Source organism: Cotesia typhae, unplaced genomic scaffold (genome assembly GCF_013202065.1).
Source record: "Cotesia typhae breed Kobodo isofemale line unplaced genomic scaffold, CoteBio_Ctyphae contig_26, whole genome shotgun sequence".
NCBI lineage: Eukaryota > Metazoa > Arthropoda > Insecta > Hymenoptera > Braconidae > Cotesia > Cotesia typhae.
The window spans coordinates 948,303-966,800 of NW_027423732.1; the positions used below are offsets into that span (position 1 = coordinate 948,303).

The 18,498-nt window shown below is 29.8% G+C and overlaps 2 protein-coding genes across 4 annotated transcripts; both read left to right on the plus strand.

The window, feature by feature from the left end:
• The first annotated feature begins 752 nt into the window (after positions 1-752).
• On the plus strand, positions 753-8,963 carry Vret (vreteno). Of its 3 annotated transcripts, XM_074239743.1 has the most exons (7): positions 753-932; positions 1,276-1,355; positions 2,094-2,225; positions 3,028-3,082; positions 3,695-4,493; positions 5,294-7,807; positions 8,376-8,963. In XM_074239743.1, the coding sequence occupies exons 3-7, from the start codon at positions 2,203-2,205 to the stop codon at positions 8,543-8,545; spliced, it is 3,561 nt and encodes a 1,186-aa protein (XP_074095844.1). In that variant the 5' UTR covers positions 753-932; positions 1,276-1,355; positions 2,094-2,202; the 3' UTR covers positions 8,546-8,963. The 3 variants fall into 3 exon arrangements, with proteins under 3 accessions (XP_074095844.1, XP_074095845.1, XP_074095846.1); XM_074239744.1 differs by lacking the exon at positions 1,276-1,355; XM_074239745.1 differs by lacking the exons at positions 753-932; positions 1,276-1,355 and adding an exon at positions 1,392-1,572.
• Positions 8,960-14,850, plus strand: LOC141525473 (uncharacterized). Its single transcript, XM_074239987.1, has 4 exons — positions 8,960-8,964; positions 10,222-10,631; positions 11,543-12,423; positions 12,865-14,850. The coding sequence occupies exons 1-4, from the start codon at positions 8,960-8,962 to the stop codon at positions 13,009-13,011; spliced, it is 1,443 nt and encodes a 480-aa protein (XP_074096088.1). The 3' UTR covers positions 13,012-14,850.
• Positions 14,851-18,498: the final 3,648 nt, after the last annotated feature.

Genomic DNA, 18,498 nt, shown 5'->3' on the forward strand with positions numbered 1-18,498 from the left:
TTAAAGTCACGACAGACGTGGCACGATTGCTTTTATTTAAATATACATTTTGTGTACTCGATCTTTTTTGCTACAGTTTGGGCGCTACTGCGCATGCGCGGTGGCAAGTTTTGCGCTACTGCACATGCGTGAGTATAGTTTCAGCAGGAAGTTGGTTTTTTTTAATTTTTTCTTTTTTTTTTTTTAGATTAAAAAATTTGAAATTTATGATTTTTTTAATTAATTTAATTATTTTGAGTGTTTATTTAATGTTTTTTTTATTAATCCGATTAATTAGGTATTAATTTAATTAATTAAATTAATTAGTTATTAATAAATAAATAGAAGAATTTTTTAATAATTTAAAAAGTTAGTTTTTAAAGTTAAAAATTTGTAAAATTAAAATTTTTCTTCTTTAGAAATTAAAAAGCTTTTTTTTTTTATTTATAATTGTAAAATAATAAAAATAATTTTCATTTTTTGATTGATTTCTAAATCAAATAATTTTGTAACTAATAAATTTATTTTATTAATTATTAAAATTATCAAAATTAATTTATTAAATAATAATTTTGTATTAAAATGCTTTCTTCTCAGTTTTCTAAAAAAAAAATTAACTACCGCTCATGCGCGTTTCTACTTTTTAACTTTCCCCACTCGAAAGTTTTTTAGATCCTTCATTTTGTTTCCACTCGCCTTTCTACTTGCAATTTAAACTCGATAGCTCGATAATCGATGCTCGATAAAATTTCTCGAAAGCACTTTTCGGTTTCAGATTTCAGTTTCAGTTTAATTTTTTCAGTTAAGCCGCGTGACGCGCAAGTAAAAAGTTCACGTCTTATATATAATTGTTTCGAAAATTTATTTTCTTTGATTAAAACTCCTTTATATAATAATTTTTTAATTATTAATCATCTATATCTTCAAAGATTCGTTTAAGAATCTCTTAAATTGTAAGTAAAAAATATAAACATTTTTTTTTTATTTTTAATTTTTAAAACTAAAATTTTAGAAAATTTTTTTTTAGTTACAAAACTTTGAAAAATTATTTAAGTAATTTTTTATTTATTTTAATGCAAATAATTGTTGAGTATTAATTTTATACTAAAAAAAAACTTTCTTAATTTTTTTAAGTGTAAATTTTTATTTTTTCTTAATTTTTTTTTAATTTAATTTATATAAAACAAAATTAACACTTGCAAATGTTCTAGTTATTTTTTTATTATTTTTCTTCATTCTAATTTATTAATTTATTAATAATTATTTTAATTAATGTAATTATTTATTAATTTTCAGTGTCAAAAAATAATAAAATACCGGCTAATATCAATTTCATGCTTCGCCGCCATTACAAATAAAAATTACAAATATAAAAAGTAAGAAAGAAAAGAAAGAAATTTGTTTACACTAAAATTCCTCGCTCTTTTGTTTGTGCGTAGTAAATCCAGAGTCGCGTGGCCTAACATAGTGTCTCTTTTCGACTTACGGGTATAGTAATGCTAATGTAACAAGTAACCATTGAGTTTCGGCTGTCGCTTTATCGGCACTAAGACAATAATTCCTTTGTGTTGTTCTTTTTATTTTTATTACCTGGTACTTATTATTAATTTTTTACCTAAACATTCATAATTAATATTTAAAATTTTTGGTTTTTGTTAATTTAAAAAAAAAAAATTTTATTTTAAAAATTAAAGACAATTTTTAACCAAATACTTGAATCATTTTTTTTGAAAGTGAAAAATTTAAATTTTAAAAAAATTTTTTGTAGAAATTAAAAAAAAATTTTTTTTGTAAAAATTAAAAAAAAATTGTCAGATGTTTAATTTTAATATGATAAAATTTATTAATGTAATAATTTAGTGTAAAAAAATTTGTTGAAAAATTTTTAAATTGTAAAATTCTCAAATTTTCAACAAAATTTTAAAATTGTAAAATTATAAAATTTTTAAATTTATTATTTTTTCTTTATTAAAAAATCAAGTTTGTAAACGTTTACATAATAGAGATTAAGAAAAGATTCTATTACACTTGATTAAATTGATACGTTTATTTTTACTTTTCTTTTTTAATTTTCTTGTGTAACAAAGTACTAATATATATTTTTCTGTTTCTAGGAAGTAAATTGAAAATTAAATATCTGAGGTCAAGTACTTAAAACTTTTGCGATTACTTGCAAGTTACTGAGTATTAAGTACGAGAGGATTTTTTATTTTAAAAATCAGAATGTCTGATCTAAAGAGTTCAAGGTAATTTTTTATTTAATTTTTAATATTAGAATTTTTTAAATTAATTTTTAATATCAAAATTTTTTTAATTAATTTTTAACATTAAAATTAATTTTCAATTACAATTTTAGACACAGTAAATTTTTTTTTGTTTCAATTGCTTGTAAAAAATTTTTTTCCACTTGAAAATTTCAATTATTTATACTAATTGTAGTTTTAATATCGAAACACATGGTCGGGTTTTTTTTTTATCTTGTTAAAATTCCCCGAAAAAATTTTCTACCAGTAAAAACTGCTTGGGTTTTTCTTCAACCTTTTTACTCAATGCAAGGATTAAAATCAGCATCAATAAAGCCCAATTTTAATTTTATGACCGATTTAAAGTATGTTTATTGCTATTTTACTTTTTTTCTGCGATTTTATTGCTCAAAAAAAAAAAAAAATGAACAGATGTGAATGTCCAGATAATAGTAGTAGGGTAGAAGATGATAATGTTTTTTATGACCTCTTAAGCTGGTTAAGCTGATGGCTTTATTATCGACCTGGTTAAGGGTTTTCTAATTTTAATTTTATGATTTTATTGTAAAGAAAGTTTTGAAAAGTTTTTCTTTTTTTTTTTTGTCAAAGGATTTTTTTTTTTTTTTTTTTTTTTTTTTTTTTTTATAAAAAAATAATTTTAATCTTAAAATATTAAACATTTAAAAATTAAAATTTATTAATTTTTGCATTTTAATCTTAAAATAAAAAAGATTAAGCTTAACAATAAATTTGCAGATTTTTTATTTTATATATTGACATATAATTAACAATTATTATTTTTCAGTGATCTCGATGAGTTTGTTCTTCACGTGAGCAATATTCCCGAAGAATTAGACGCAGTATGTATTTTTATATTCTATTAAAATTTTTAATTATTTGTTTTTATTCAATTTAGTATATTTTTAATACATTTATTTTAATCATTAATTAAAAAAAAAAAAACTAAATTTTTAATTGTTTTTTTTTATTGATATAAATTATTAAATTACAACCAAAAAATTAAAAAAAAAAATTTCTTTTTAAAATTAAAAAAAATTTTCTAATTAAAAAAATTAAAACATTTTTTTTTTTTTATTTTTTACATTATAATTTACTTTTTATTTTAACACGCTTTTTTTTTTTTTTTTTAATAAAATATATTTTATTCTTATTTACGCTATAATTAATTTATATTTATCATAATTTTTAATTTAAATTTATCAAAATTAATTTTCTATTTTTTAATTCTGTTTTTTAAAAAAAGCGCGTTTTTTAATTTTTTAAAATTATTATTTATGTTCTTTCTGTGTAGAGTTGTTATGAGTCAACTGGAGCAAAAGGATTTTTCCCCTTTAAAAAAAATTTTCAAACTAAATTTCTTTTTAGAAGTTTTAAAAAATTATAAATGCAATTTTTAAACATTTTTCGAATTTTTTTTATCAAAACAAATTACTAAAAAATTTTTTTTCCAGGATGGACTGGAAAGAGTGTTCCGTCAGTACGGAATAGTAACATCCTTAGTAGCCCCGGACAACAAGTTTGCATTCGTGTCTTACAAAAGTTACGCGGAGGCAGAGTCAGCGATTGCGAACTTGAACCAGCAGAAGCCGATGTTCATGCGAGTGAAGTTCAGCAGCAGGTCAGCGAACTATCCGGACTCAAAAGCGATACCGGAGGGACTTTTGACCCCAGTGACTCCAGGATCAAAGCCACCTGGAGGACCATTGACTCCTATTGGAGAACGAGACTACCGTTTCAACGAGTCAGGCCTTCCTTACCACGGAAGAACTCCTCTGACCTTGCCTCCGGCTCCCATGTCGGGGACCCGCTACGAGATGAACGCTCGCCACTACCCGATCAACCCCGAGCTGTACAAGTACTTCGACGAGCTGGAGTATCCGGAGTCCAGCTCGCTCTGGACCAGAGGACAGCTCACTCTGGACACCCTGGGCCAAAGGAAAGTCTCTGGTGGACGAGGCTACGTCTACTACGCGATCCCTGACCCGAATCCAGCCGCTGTTTCCCGGGCTAACAAGCTTCTCGAGCTGAGAAGTCCTGGCAGGTTTGGTGTGGGCTCGGATCATCTTAGTCATCTCGTTGACAAGTGCATCGCTTGTCGCAGAGATGCTGTTCACTGCTGCGCTAATTGCGCTTCTAGTTACTGCAGTCGCGATTGCCAGTTTCGCGATTGGCCCAGGCATAAAAATGAGTGCTCTAATGTTCCGCCGTTGCTGGAGAAGAGCACGGTGGCTAATGGAGTTCACGAGAATAGTAAATTTATTTTTTAGGAGTTAAAATAAAATTTTTATTAATTTTTTAACAAAAAAATTAGAGCTAAAAAAATTTATTTTCTTTTTAGAAATTCTAAGGAATAATAAATGTAATTAAAAAAAAATTTTTATTAATTTTTTAATAAAAAAAATTATAGCTAAAAAAATTTATTTCATTTTTAGAAACTGTAAAATATTATAAATTCAATTTTTATAAATTTTTTAACAAAGGAATTATTGCTAGACAAACTTAATTTCTTTTTAGAAGTTCTAAAAAATTATAAATTCAATTTTTAAACATTTTTAGAATTTTTTTTGTCAAAAAAATTATAGCTAGAAAATTTGATTTAATTTTTAGAATCTTTAAAAAATTGTAAATAGAATTTTTTATAAATTTTTTAACAAAAAAATTAAATTTCAACTGTTATTTTCAATTTATTTAAAAAAAAATCAATTTTCTAGAATCAGCAATTTAATAATTTTTTTTTTTTACCAAATAAAAAAAAAATTTCACAAATCAAAATGATGAAACTACAAAAATAATAAAAAATGTTCTCAATCATGGTCGCGATTTATTTATTGAATAAAATAAAAAAATTATCGGATTTATTAAAAATTTTAAAAAAAAATTTTTTTTCAAGTATTTAAAAATTTTTTTTTCCAATAAAAATTTTTTTTTCTTAATCACTTTTATTATAAACATCTCATCTATAAAAATCTAAAATTTTTCAAAAATAAATTTCTAAAAATCTCAAAAAATTAAATTTCTAAGATCTTAATTAACAAACAAAATTTTTTCAGATTCAACCGCTGGATCTTCAAAATTAAAGAGCCCGATTTTAAAACCTCCGCTTAAAAATGAAGACTTGGCTAACGTCGGCGCTAATTCACCAAAAAAATCTCCGGTTGTATCCACCTCTGAATTTCTAGCAGCTCCAAAGCCGAGCCCAGTGCCTGAAAAACTCGCACCGATTCATCAAAGAGCTCCCGAGGAGCCTCGAGACGCGCTGAAGCGTTCAAAGTCTCACCCGGAGGAGCATCGTCGCCAGGAGTTCTCCCGTCAATCATCCGCGCCGGAGAAGAAGCTAAACTTGAACGCGCGACTGGAGAAGAGCCGTCTTCCGAATTTGAACCTCGACCAGGACTTTGCCTTCCAGAAGCCGTTCTTGTCGTCCGGAGGGTTCACGGAGGTGCAGATCGTGGACGTGCACGCTCCGAGCATCTTCAGCGTGCAGAAGACCTCGGAGCTGTTGAAGTTGACCGAGCTGATGAAGGAGTTGAACGAGAAGATCGCCAAGTGCCCGAAAGTCTCTGAAATAATCCCGGAGAAATTCTACGGCGCCCTCTTCGACGGGATCTGGCACCGAGTGCAGCTGATCCTCGGACCTAAGCCGAAGCTGGACTACGTCGATTACGGGACGATCGTAGACGCGACGCCGGACCTGGAGCTGCGCGACATCGGCGCCCTCTCCGAGGTTCCTCGGTACGCTTGCCTGATCCGGGTGCCCACAGTGCTCCCCAGCAGCCCGGAGTACTCCAGCCTCGGCCCGGAGCGGAAGATCTTCGTGAAGATGGTCACCCAGGACCAGGAGGGCATCATCAACGTCCAGGTCTTCGACAAGGAGCCCAAGGAGTCGAAAAGTCTCCCCCAGCCTCGCAAAACTCCCAGCGTGGAGTCAGTCTCCAAGATGCGTCCTCCTAAAATCGCCACCAAGGAACCTCCTCCAGCGCTGGAGCTTCCTAGTGTGCTAAGCCGCCTCCCTAAAGGCGCCCTGGCTTCCGTAGAAATCCCCCAGGTGATCGACGGGAACTCCGCGACCTGCGTCGTCCTCACCGAGGACCTCCTGGACTTCTACAACCAGCTCCTGATGCCGCTCAAGGAAGACTGCGACAAAGCTGCTCCAGAGTACAGCTCCTTCACCCCCAAGGTCAACGAGGTCGTCTGCGGGCTCAAGGAAGACGGCTTCTGGGTCAGAGCTCGCGTCCTCGCTGTCACTCCTAAGCTCAAGGTCGCTTCTCTGGACGAGGGGATCATCTGCGAGGCTGTTAAAACCATCCCCATGGTTTCTAAGTATGCAGACATTCCCACCTTCGCTTGCTTGATCCAAACTTCCGAGGCTTTTCCGCTTCAAGTTAACTCTACTGCTTATGTTGTGGTTAATAATAAAGCCAGTGTGTCTCTAGAAGGCGAATTCGTTGAAACGAAGTTGAAATTCGAACTCAAACCCTGGATTTCTCCTGTTGTAAGTCTTAAGTCCCAAAATGGCGGAGGAGAACATCAAAATGGCCGCCTAGGGGAAAATGGCGCGAAATTTGAAACTGGCGCGAAAATTCAAACTGCTGAAATAAAAGAAATTAAGCAGGTTATTAAAAATAATTCTTCAGTTGCTGTTCAAGCTTTCAGAGACGCGTCAATTTTGTTTGTTAGGTCTCTAGAGACAAAAGAGGTCGAAAGATATTTAAACGTTGTCCAGGAAGCGGCGCGACAGGCTCGAACAGCCCCGAAAGTTTCTAAAGTTTCTATTGGAGACAAAGTTCTGGCGCAGTTTAAGCTTGATGATAATTTTTACCGCGCGATTGTCGTCGACGTCAAAGGCCAGGAGATTAAAGTCGCGTACCTGGACTTCGGGAACCAGGAGGTGACGGAGATAGAGCGGCTCAGAAAGATGCCGGAGGCTTTGAAGCAGCAAGAGGACGGCTGCGTTAAAGTAGTGCTGAAGGGAATTGAAAAATTCCCGCTGACTCCGGAAGCTTCTGCGTACCTGGGGACGATTGCTGACCAGGAGACGCCTTTTATCCTGAGCTACGAGTCCAAAATCGAGGATGGAGTTGTCTTGACCGCAAGAGACGGCGTCAGGGTCAATGACAAGGTCAATAAATTTATTAAGCCGAAGTTTGATGAGAAGCAGGAGGAGATCTTCAAGCTCACTGACATTGAGATGGGAAAGTTGGGCAGTGTTGGGGCTGATACCACTGCGCTGTGTCTTGGAGTCCTCGAGCCCGGGTACAAGTATATTTTTGCACCCATGGACAGAGAGCTGATCGCTCATCTCTCGACGGTAATGCCTGCTCAATTGATGGAGTACGCTCAGAAGACTCAGTTTTATATTCCGAGGTTCAATGAACTCTGCGTTGCCCTCTTTGAGGGAGAGTGGTGTCGTGGGTGCTGCTTTAATCCAACAGCCAAGGAGAATACAGCGGAGATTTATTTTATGGACTATGGAAATATTGCGCCGGTTAAGCACGAGGATCTCAGAAAAATGCCTGAGGAATTTATGAAGCCTTGCGCGCTTGGGTGCATTTGCAATGTTGTTGGTAAGTTATTATTTTCTTAAATATTGATATTTTTAAAGATATAAACTCACCCTGACATTGTACTCGTCAAGAGCTTTCATTTGAGTACCCACATGCATTTTTTATATATTTTTCATATATACATATATATATATATGAAAAATTGATGTGGGTACTCAAATTAAAGGTCTCGATGAGTATAACATCAAGATGAGCTTATATCTTAAAAAAAGTCAATAGTTCACAAGATACGTAATTTCTTAATTATGGACATTTTTAAAGATATAAGCTCATCTTGATGTTATACTCATCAAGAGCTTTCATTTGAGTACCCACATGCATTTTTCATATATTTTTCATATATACATATATATGATATATATAAATATATGAAATATATGAAACATTGATGTGGGTACTCAAATGAAAGGTCTCGATGAGTATAACATCGGGATGAGCTTATATCTTTAAAAATGTCAATATTTCACAAGAAATGTCATTTCTTAATTATGCAATTATTTTTTTTAAAAGTCATTTTTTAATTAAATATTAATTAATTAATATTACAACTAATTGTAATTAATTGCAGACATCGCGCCTCAGAATTCAAACCCATCGCCACAGTTGTTGGCAAAACTCAAGGAGCTTTTAATAACCAACCAATCATTCAACATCCGCATCGTTATGTACGAAGACGACGAGTGGACGATTGAGCTCCCAGAGATAACAGCCGAGCTCAAGAAAGCAGGCCTTTATTAAATAATTTTTTTCTTCCCACTAATTATTATTTATTACATTAACTCTTATTCTTTTTGATAAATATTTATTTTCAATTATTTTGATACCACCCTCGCTATTTTACTTAACTTTTTAAAACTCAAAAAAATATTTTTTTTTTTTTTACAAAATTTATTTTGTATTATTATAAGAGAAATTTTTTTGCATTATTAAAAAAAAAATTTTTTTTTGCATTAAAAAAAAATAAATTTTTCTTTTTTTTTTTTATTTTAAAACGAGGGAAATTTGAATTAGGTAATAATAAGATAAAAGATTAGCTAGAAATAATCTGTAATCTATTTTTTTTTTTTTTTTACTTTTTATAAAAAAAAATATTTATGACAGCATTAGAGTGGACGATATTTTTTGTAACCGAAAATTTTTTTTATTGAAACTATGATGTATCTAATTATAAGATTGATTAATAAAAATTATTAGTAATAATATTTTACTTTTAATTTATAATTTTTAGAATTTAGGTAGTTTTTATCATAAAATTTTTTTACAAAATTAATTATTGGAAATTTCCAAATATTTTTTTTTTTTATTTCATGCCAACGAACTCTGACAATGATTATAAAATTAATTGTACAACGACTTTGCCATTACCAATTAAATTATATAATAACTCTTTTAATTGTTAAAAAAAATCTAAAATTATTATTTGTTACGAAAAAAATTATTAATTATTTTTTAAAGAATTTTTTTTTCCCCCAATAAATTGAAAAAAAATTAAAAAAAAAAAAAATTTTTTTTTAAATTTTTTATCAAAAAAATTTTTTTTTTATTCTTTGTAAATGTTTTTTTTAACCAAAAATTAAATATTTAAATTGAAAAATAAATTTTTTTTTTATAATTAATTACCAGAAATTTTCAAATAATTTTTGTAATTGCATTAGATAACATAAACTCATTATTTGTACATTAAATAATTTTTTATCTGATTCAATAGAAAAAAAAAAAAAAAAGTCAGCAACTAATTAAATACAATTAATTTAACAAAAATAATTTTAATTGATTGGAATTTTTAGTAATACTTTTTATTTCTACTTAAATTTTTAGTTAATTAAAAAAATAATAAATTATAATTTTTTAATAAAAATTATTATTAATTTTAATAAAAATTATATTAATTTATTTTGTAAAAAAATTTTACAGCTAAAATTAAAGCATAAAATTTTCACTAAAAATATTAAAAAAAAAAAAAAATTTTTGATCAATCTCAGTAAAAATAATTACTTTAATTATCAAGTATTGCGCATTACTTCCATTAACTGAAAGAGTGAAAAAAAAAATATCAATCGTCATCCGATTTATTAATAATTTTAATTATTTTTAATTAACAAGTACATTGACATAAAATTTATATAGAACTAAAAAAATATATAAAGAGGTAAGCTTAAGTTTATTGATCTAGTAAAGTTTTTTGACTGCGACAATTAAGAAGAATATAAAAAAATCCAGCGAAAATTTAAAATATTACTATTAATAAAAATGTATTTAAAATTTCAATTTTTAATAATATTAATTATCTCTCCTGAATTTTTAAATGCGGGAGGAAAAAAATTTTTCTCTAATAAAAAGTAAATAAAAATTTTTTTTTAAATAAAATTTTTTAGAAAAATTTATTATTGATCATTTTTTTTTTATTTTTTCAGATCTACTGAATCTTATAAAATATCGACGTTGTCCTGGGGTCAAAGTTCCCAGCAATCAGCAGCAGCGGTTCAGACAAATTCACCTGGACCATCTTCTTCTTCTTCTTCTTCTTCTTCTTCTTCAACAGATTCTGATTTACAGAAGAATCGATTTGCGAGATTGCCCAGCAGACCTAAAATAAATATTCAAGTTGGTGAAGCTGAGAATAAGCCAGTAGATGATGTTCCTGTTCTGCAGCACAGTAGTAGTCGGCTGAAGAAATTAGGAGAGCGTCTTACTGTAAAAATACCTCCTCCAGAAAAAAATTCTAAGGAAGAATATCCAGCGTTGAAGAGTAGCAGCAGTTCGATTAATAATTTTGGGGAGCGTCTTAGTTTGAAGAAATCCAATTCTGCTACTTTTAATCATGGTAATAATGACATTTATCACAATAATTAAAATAGTTATAATAATAATTGATTAATAGTTATTATCATTATTTTTATTCATTAAATTATGTCCAACTTTATATATTTTTACATAACAATCTAATTTTACACTGCTTCATTGAATTCTATAAAAATCCATATAATTTTATATAACGTCATATAATTTTATACAACTTCATATAATTTTATACAGCTTCATATAATTTCATATAATTTTACACAACTTCATTTAATTCTACAGAATTAGTTCTACAATACTTAATATAATTTTATACAACTTCATATACCTTTATGTAACTCTCTATAGTGACTTCATATAATTCTACAAAACTTCATATAATTTTCTATTTTAAATAATTTCTTCTAATTTGAAACAACTTTACATAATTCTCTAAAAATTCTTATAATTTTATACAACTTCATATCTTGTTAAACAAATTTATAACACTATTCATATATTTTTTGAGTATTTCATATACTGTTCTGAAGCTGAATATACTTTTACATTTCTTCACATAACTTCATTAGATTTCATAAGACTTCATATAATTTCATACTTTAAATAATTTTATATCATTTCAAACAATTTTATATAATTCTCAAAAAATTTTTATAATTTTATATAACTTCATGTTCCATTATATAACTTTGTATAATGACTAAATATAATTTTACAAAACTTCATATAATTTTATACAACTTCATATAATTTTATACAACTTCATTTAATTCTCTAAAACTTCACATAACTCCATATAACTTCCTAGAACTTTATATAATTTTTGATATCTTCCCTTATGAAAGTCATAATAATAATAATAATAATAATAATAATAATAATAATAATAATAATAATAATAATAATAATAATAATAATAATAATAATTTCCAGAAGAATATCCTGCACTCCGTAGCAGCAAAAGGCCTCTGCAAAGTCTCTCCCCCCCACCAATGGAGCGTTCCAATAGTCTGCGAATCCCTCAACCCAAAAACCCCCACTTCATCCGCGGAGGGAGCGTCGGGTCAAACCCAAGCCCCAGATCCAGCCCAGGAACTTCATGGTCTTCATTAACCAGCCCATCAGGCCTTGGAAGAAGTCCAAGTTCCAGCGGTTCCTTCAGTTCCATAAGTTCTAGCTTGTCCAGTCCAGGCCGAGGCCGAACCAAAAAGCTGAGTGATCTTGCTCTGGTACCAGCTGCTCCAGTCACGGTCAATGACCAAACCTGCAAAGAAGACGGCTCCCCAGCAGAACAGTGCTTTAATTTCTTCACTTTCAGCATTTTCTGGCCTCCGGCTCTCGGCTACGAGTACCTGTTCAAGAACAAGCCGGTCAATGATAACATAAACTTGCTAAAGTGGTCGATCCACGGATTGTGGCCCAGTTCTTACACCGGAGCAATCCCTGAAAATTGCAAGAAGCGGACGTCTGTTACCTTCAACCATCACCGGTTCCAGCGAGAAAAAGGACTTAGGACCAAATTGGAGACCAAGTGGTTCAATATTTGTCCTTATAAGCAGCACGGCTGTTCTACGACCAGTTTCTGGGACCGCGAGTTCTCTAAACATGGCGCCTGTGCTTCGCGCTCCAGTCTCATTTCTTCCGATCTTGGGTACTTCAAAATGGCGGTTAATATGATGGACAAAGTCAACATGGCGGGAATTTTTATGAACAGTGGGTTCAAGGTTGGAGATAAATTGACTTATGGAGAAATTGTTGATATTGTCAATGATGCCATTGGAATCAGGGTTAAAGTTGAAATTGTTCAAAACAAGGTTATTTTTTTATTTATTTATTTGTTTAAACATTTATTCTTTTAATTTTGGGAAAATAATTTGAAATTCGCGCGGTAAAAAAAATTTTACAAGTGAGTATTCGAGAAATCCAAGAGATGGCGCTAGAAGCAGTGACGTCATTTCGGATAATTAAAAGGCGCGAATTACAAATTTTTATAGTTGAATTTAAAGATAAAATTTAAATACATTTTTTTTCAGAGGATTTTGTTATTGTTAGAAAGTTAAAAATTAAATAATTATAATTAATACATATTTTTCTATTTAAAAAAAAATATATATATAAGCAATTAAAATTCCATTTAATTAAAAAAAAAATTAAAAATAAAAAATAGTTAAAATTTTAGACATTTCTCTAAATCTAAAGAATTGTGATGAAAAAACTGTACAATTAATTTTATTTATGAATTTTGTTTATTACAGGCGAAAAATGTAAATTACTTGAAGGAAATCCGAGTTTGTTACAATTTGCAATTTCATCCGATCAATTGTCCAGGAACTAAGCTTCTTACTCAAGAAATACGAAGCAGAGAAATAATTTATCTGGACCATGTGCCAAAACTAGACTAATTTATGTATTTGAATAAAAAATTAACATTACATTATTGATAAATATTTATTTAATTTAAGATTTTATAAGATTAATTTTAATATTGTTACCTATCTTATAATTATAAAAAATTGTATACATTTGTGATATTTTGAATAATGGCCGATTTTAAAAGACTAAGTTTAAAAATGTTCTATTAGTCAGCGGAATAAGAGAAGAGATAGATACTTTAAGAAAGAGTTTTTGATAAAACTAATAAATTTAATATAATAGTTGACCAGATACTAACTAATAAAGTATGAAATAATTGTTGTAGTAAAGAAAAATTTGACAAACACAATGAAACTTTATTAAATTATTTATATTTACAATATTTTCTATTACAAATGTTTGTTGTAATAAAATATACAATACGTACATCTTGAATTCTGTATATTAATTAAAAACTCGAATGGTTTGCTGAAAAAAAGTTCAAAAAAAACAGAAATATTTTGATCTATGTAAAAATTCTCTTTATTTTAGACACGTTAATTTAGTTATTAAAGATAGTACAAAGAGTAAAGAGGTTATTTATATATTGACGAAATTTGACTTCACTTGGAAAGAAAGTATAGTGTTATCGCGTAAGCCGTGTAATCAAACGTTCAACAATAAATATGCAAATTCCAATAATTTGACATACCATAAACGTTACATATGCGTAGTGTAGATTAGCTTCGGTTATTTCATCGTATTGATGTAGTTGATTGATTCTTTCTTTAGCTCTTATTGTCTGTAATATATTAAATTTGAGATTTATATCCACTAGATTTACAAAACCAGATTCAACTACATTTAACATTCTCTGATGTAGTCGATCGTTCAAAGCCCAGTCTTTACGGGACCCACTGACTCCATTTCGGACAAAAGGAAACTTGCTGGCGACATGTAGATTTTTTTTTTCAGCTTTTTCTAATATCAATCTTGTCAGATTGAAATACGCAGGCTACAGTATTATTATTACTAACTAGTTCTAAACAATCGTCGGGATTGAACGTCGCTAATGGGTGAAGATATCTCATATCATCAACGGTTGTCCACAATTGCTCGTTCATAAACCTATTACCGACCGAGTTGGGAAAATAAACATGGTACTGATGATCGTGCAAATCTTCAAGACTCTCAATGGTAAAAGATTGTGGACGTGTTAATAGAGCAAACAGTTGAGATTCAATTGCAGGCTCAAATGCAAACATAAAAAAGGACGCAGTAAAAAACAGAAACTTCATAGACGGACGACCAAAGAGTGAGTTCATATCCATACTTAATAACATTTTTAATACATCGAGAAATGTCAACCGTACGTGATACCGATTGTTTACTACTATTACGATAAAAATAAATAATATTACTTCACGAAAAGAGTACGTAAATGACCTTTTTAGAGTTACTATTGAATAATGATATTCAATAACTACTGGTATATTATATTGATATGCAGATCAGTTGAATCAAGATCGTTATAACCCGTTGTAATATCATATTTCTCAAGCATCACAGGATAATCGTCTGAATAATATTCGTCAAGAACATGAAAACGGTACCATTTTTTAATGCTTTTTTATAGAGCGTCCATCGTTGTTCAGACTTTTCTTTGTTCCTAACAGCAATCCACGAATCCGGAGCTCGATTCGTGTAAGGATTATAGGTGTAGAGCATAGTTTGATTGTTGGTTTTGAAACACACCACGAAAGATGACAATAGTTCAAATTTCCACATCTCCTTCAATATCTCAGCACTGTCTCGGCAAAATTTGTTAGATTTGCCGATAATGAAAAATGTTGATTTCATATGTGCCAAAATCGCACAGTTTGAATAGTTGAGTCTATAAAGGATAAAAGAAATTGATTTAGTTGAAGCTCAGAATAGTTTTTAAAATTAATTCATTATTGATGAGTTATACACGGAACTGAATTGTCGGTTAGGATCTTTATAATTGTCGGACATTGCATGTGCAATCGCTCGTCTATTACGACTGTTTTAATAGAAACAACAAAAACATTTATCTGTCTTATGGCGACCTTCGTTAAAATTTATTTATAAAAATTGAAAAATGATTTAAACTACCGTCAAATGTTGAAACTATCTCTGAATAATATCCCTCAATTTTTGGGGGTTGAGCCATAATATTTAATGAGAAATTTGTTCCGTGTATCAAACTAACAAATGATCAAAGCTAAAATGTTTCAATGCATTCGAAATGTAACCACATACAATCGATACAACAAATTAAATTTGTAAATAAGTAATAAAAAAATAAGTTCTTACCATATCTGAATACAAAGTAGGGTTTATTTTCAAAGCTATAAGTTAGCTAATGTTGGTATAAATTAATTCAAAGGAATAATTTGAATATAACATTAAATTAAATTAGGTTAGAAAAATAAATCTATTAAGAAGTTAAAAGTTATTACGTCTTTTTACTTTGAAAGAAAAATTCGAAATGATTCAGTCACCGGCGATGATTATATGCAGTAGTTCGTTGGTAACCAAGAAATTTTTGCGCAAAAATAGAGGGGTGAACAGTGAAATCTGTTTTGTACAGGTTAGAACTGCGACGTACGCAAGCGCTTACTTCTTGACAGTGAAAATAATCACAACCAGAGGATGTGGAACGTTGCTATTAGTTGATTAATAAACCAACGAGAACAAGAACTGTTTTTGCGCATCGTTTGACTCTTCATACTTCTGTGCTTGTATTGGCTCTTCGTTTGCTGCATTGCCGATTTATTTGTTTGTTTCTGCTGTCACCTAGGAAATTTTTTTCTACTGTAACTAATATTGATTTTAAAAAATTATTTTACAAGTTAAAGATTGACAGTGGAAAAAAATATGAATTTCGATATTTTTGCTTGATCTACGTCTTGCAATAATTTGAATTGGTAGTGAAATTATTCCGTTAATATATTTAATTAATTTTACTTAAAATTTATCACTACTTATAATTTAGATGAAAAATATGAAAATATATGTTGTTGCACAAACTATTCGTAACGTGATTATGGTTAAATAAATATATATTAAGCATGAAAATATATCTAATTCGTGACTACATGCACGCGCGCGCTTGCGCGCGTACTTAACTCTAGTCTTTAATATTAAAATAGAGATGAAATGTATGTGAAACCAATTTATTCGTGATATGATTGGTTGAAAATAACTATTCTCGTTATGATTGGTTGAAAGTGAATATAATATACATAAACGACACATAAATATATCAAACAAATATGAGGCGCGCGCAAATTTAAATTCTAGTCCATTCTTATAATTTAGATGAAAAATATAAAAATATATCATGTAAACAAACTATTCATAACGTGATTGGTCAAATATATAATAAGCATGAAAATATATGCAAACCTTAAATTTAGGTGCGCGCTTGCGTGCGCAAATTTGAATTCTAATTTTACTTAAAATTTAGTTATTTTTGTAACTGAAAATCAGTTGTCTAATTATTTTTAGCATCTAATTCATTTTTATAAATTGAATCATCTTTAGATACAATCTATAATTGTTTGATTTCTCAACAAAACGATTTTTTCCAACCTTTGTGGATATACAATGTTTTCTCTAGTTACATGGAAGAAAATTAGGAAAATGATCCTTGAATCAGTATCTTCAATATTTCTTTTATTAATCCATAGTATCTGATAAATATTACTTGCAAAAGAACAATCTTAATTTTAAACTTCTCCACACACAGGGATACAAGTCGAAAATTCTCGTTGTTATACACATTTTTGAGCAACAGTCCTCATCTTCCAAGCACTGAAACAAAATTTATTAGGATATACTTGCAATTTTTTAAATAAATTTTTTTCCCATATGGATTTTTTTGGAGTAAAAATATTTTTTTGTATCTACTCTCAAGTCTGACACATGAACGGCCTTAATATTAAATACTTACGACGCCCGCCATTTTGCATTTTATTACATCATTATAGTTTCCTTCAGGAATATAGGTTCCTTGTGTTACAGGTATTGGAACATATATTCTCGAACTCACAAAGCTTGATTCGATAATTATGAAAAGTAATATTAAGTAAAAAAATTTGAACATTTTTTTATTAACTACTACAAATTTTAATGTATATTGTCACTAAATTTTAAGCAGCTACTTAGTTTTGAAAATAACTTGTTGACTTATGTGAGATATATAACTTCTCACCTAAAAAAAAATATTGGTAGTAAATTTATCTTTTTTATGTCATTAAATTTAAACTTAATGATGATAATGGATTTTGATAAGATTTATGAGTCAGGTCATTCAATGTCAAATTGACAAATAGTTGACGATCCCTTTCAATTTGGACAAATTTTGGTCAAAATTTTTTGAACTTCCCGCTAAAAAATTGAAAATTTTCAAAAATCGGGAAGTTATTGTTTTTACCGCGTTTTCCGAAAATCGAGTTTTCATCAGATCTTGACGTTTTGAGGTCCTAGGAAGCTTCCCTGATCATTCCCGCGATGGTGTCTGTATGTCTGTATGTATGTATGTACGTGTGTGTGTGTGTATGTATGTAAACCTCTCATGACTTTTGAACGGCTTGGCCGATTTGATCGCGGTTGGTGTCATTTGAAAGGGCTTGACCAAACTTAGATTTTGAATACAATTTGGACCGATTCCGACCGGTAGATTTTAAGGAATCTTAAAAAAACTACGAAAAAAAATTTTTTCAAATCAAGTTTTTTTCTAATAACTTTTAAACGGCTCGATCGATCAATTCAAAAAACTAATCAGCTCTTAACATTGAAAAACCATGTCGATCGCCACCAAGCCGGTCAAAATCGGTTGATTCGTTCATGAGTTATCGTTGACGAAAGAAATCGAATAAAAGCGTTTTTTTTCGAATTACACCGAAACTTCCGGTCTTATCAATTTGTGTTTAAAAATGTATCATAGAATTTGAAAAACTGCGTCGAATGCCGTTAACCGCGTGAAAATCGGTTCATTCATTCAAAAGTTATTGCAGTTTGAAAATTCCAAAAATAGTGTTTTATTAAACTTCTATCAGACTTTTGAGCTCGGAAATCTCAAAATTATACGAAAATTATATTTTTGAGCTCGAAGAGCTCAAAAAAATAATAAGCGCAATTTTGAGCGCTTAATTACGAAAGTAGAGGAAAGTTGCAGGGATGGCCTTCAGGGTTAGCCGTTTTCCTAATTTTTTTTTTTAATTTTTGGACATTATGTCCTACTTTCCACCCTAAATGCGTAATATTTGTTTTTATTGATCCATGGTATCTTATATACATCATTCGCTAAAGAACAGTCTTAATCTTCGATAACATCACACGCAGGCATCTGTAAGTCGAAGAATTTTATTGAATAATACATTTTTGAGCAACAATCAGCATCTTCTAAGCACTGAAACAATATTCATCAGGAATTATATAATAGTTTGTTCAATACTTAATACTAAACATTTAATATTTTACTTACGACACCTTGCAATTCGTAACTA

What these genes read in the sequence shown, in the direction of transcription:
- LOC141525473 (XM_074239987.1), top strand. An exon ending in TTCTGCTACTTTTAATCATG is followed by an intron (nt 10,632 to 11,542) that starts GTAATAATGACA and finishes AATAATTTCCAG; the next exon opens with AAGAATATCCTGCACTCCGT. An exon ending in TTGAAATTGTTCAAAACAAG is followed by an intron (nt 12,424 to 12,864) that starts GTTATTTTTTTA and finishes TGTTTATTACAG; the next exon opens with GCGAAAAATGTAAATTACTT.
- Vret (XM_074239743.1), top strand. Translation starts at nt 2,203, where the DNA reads ATGTCTGATCTAAAGAGTTCAAG. An exon ending in TTCCCGAAGAATTAGACGCA is followed by an intron (nt 3,083 to 3,694) that starts GTATGTATTTTT and finishes TTTTTTTTCCAG; the next exon opens with GATGGACTGGAAAGAGTGTT. An exon ending in TAATGGAGTTCACGAGAATA is followed by an intron (nt 4,494 to 5,293) that starts GTAAATTTATTT and finishes AAATTTTTTCAG; the next exon opens with ATTCAACCGCTGGATCTTCA.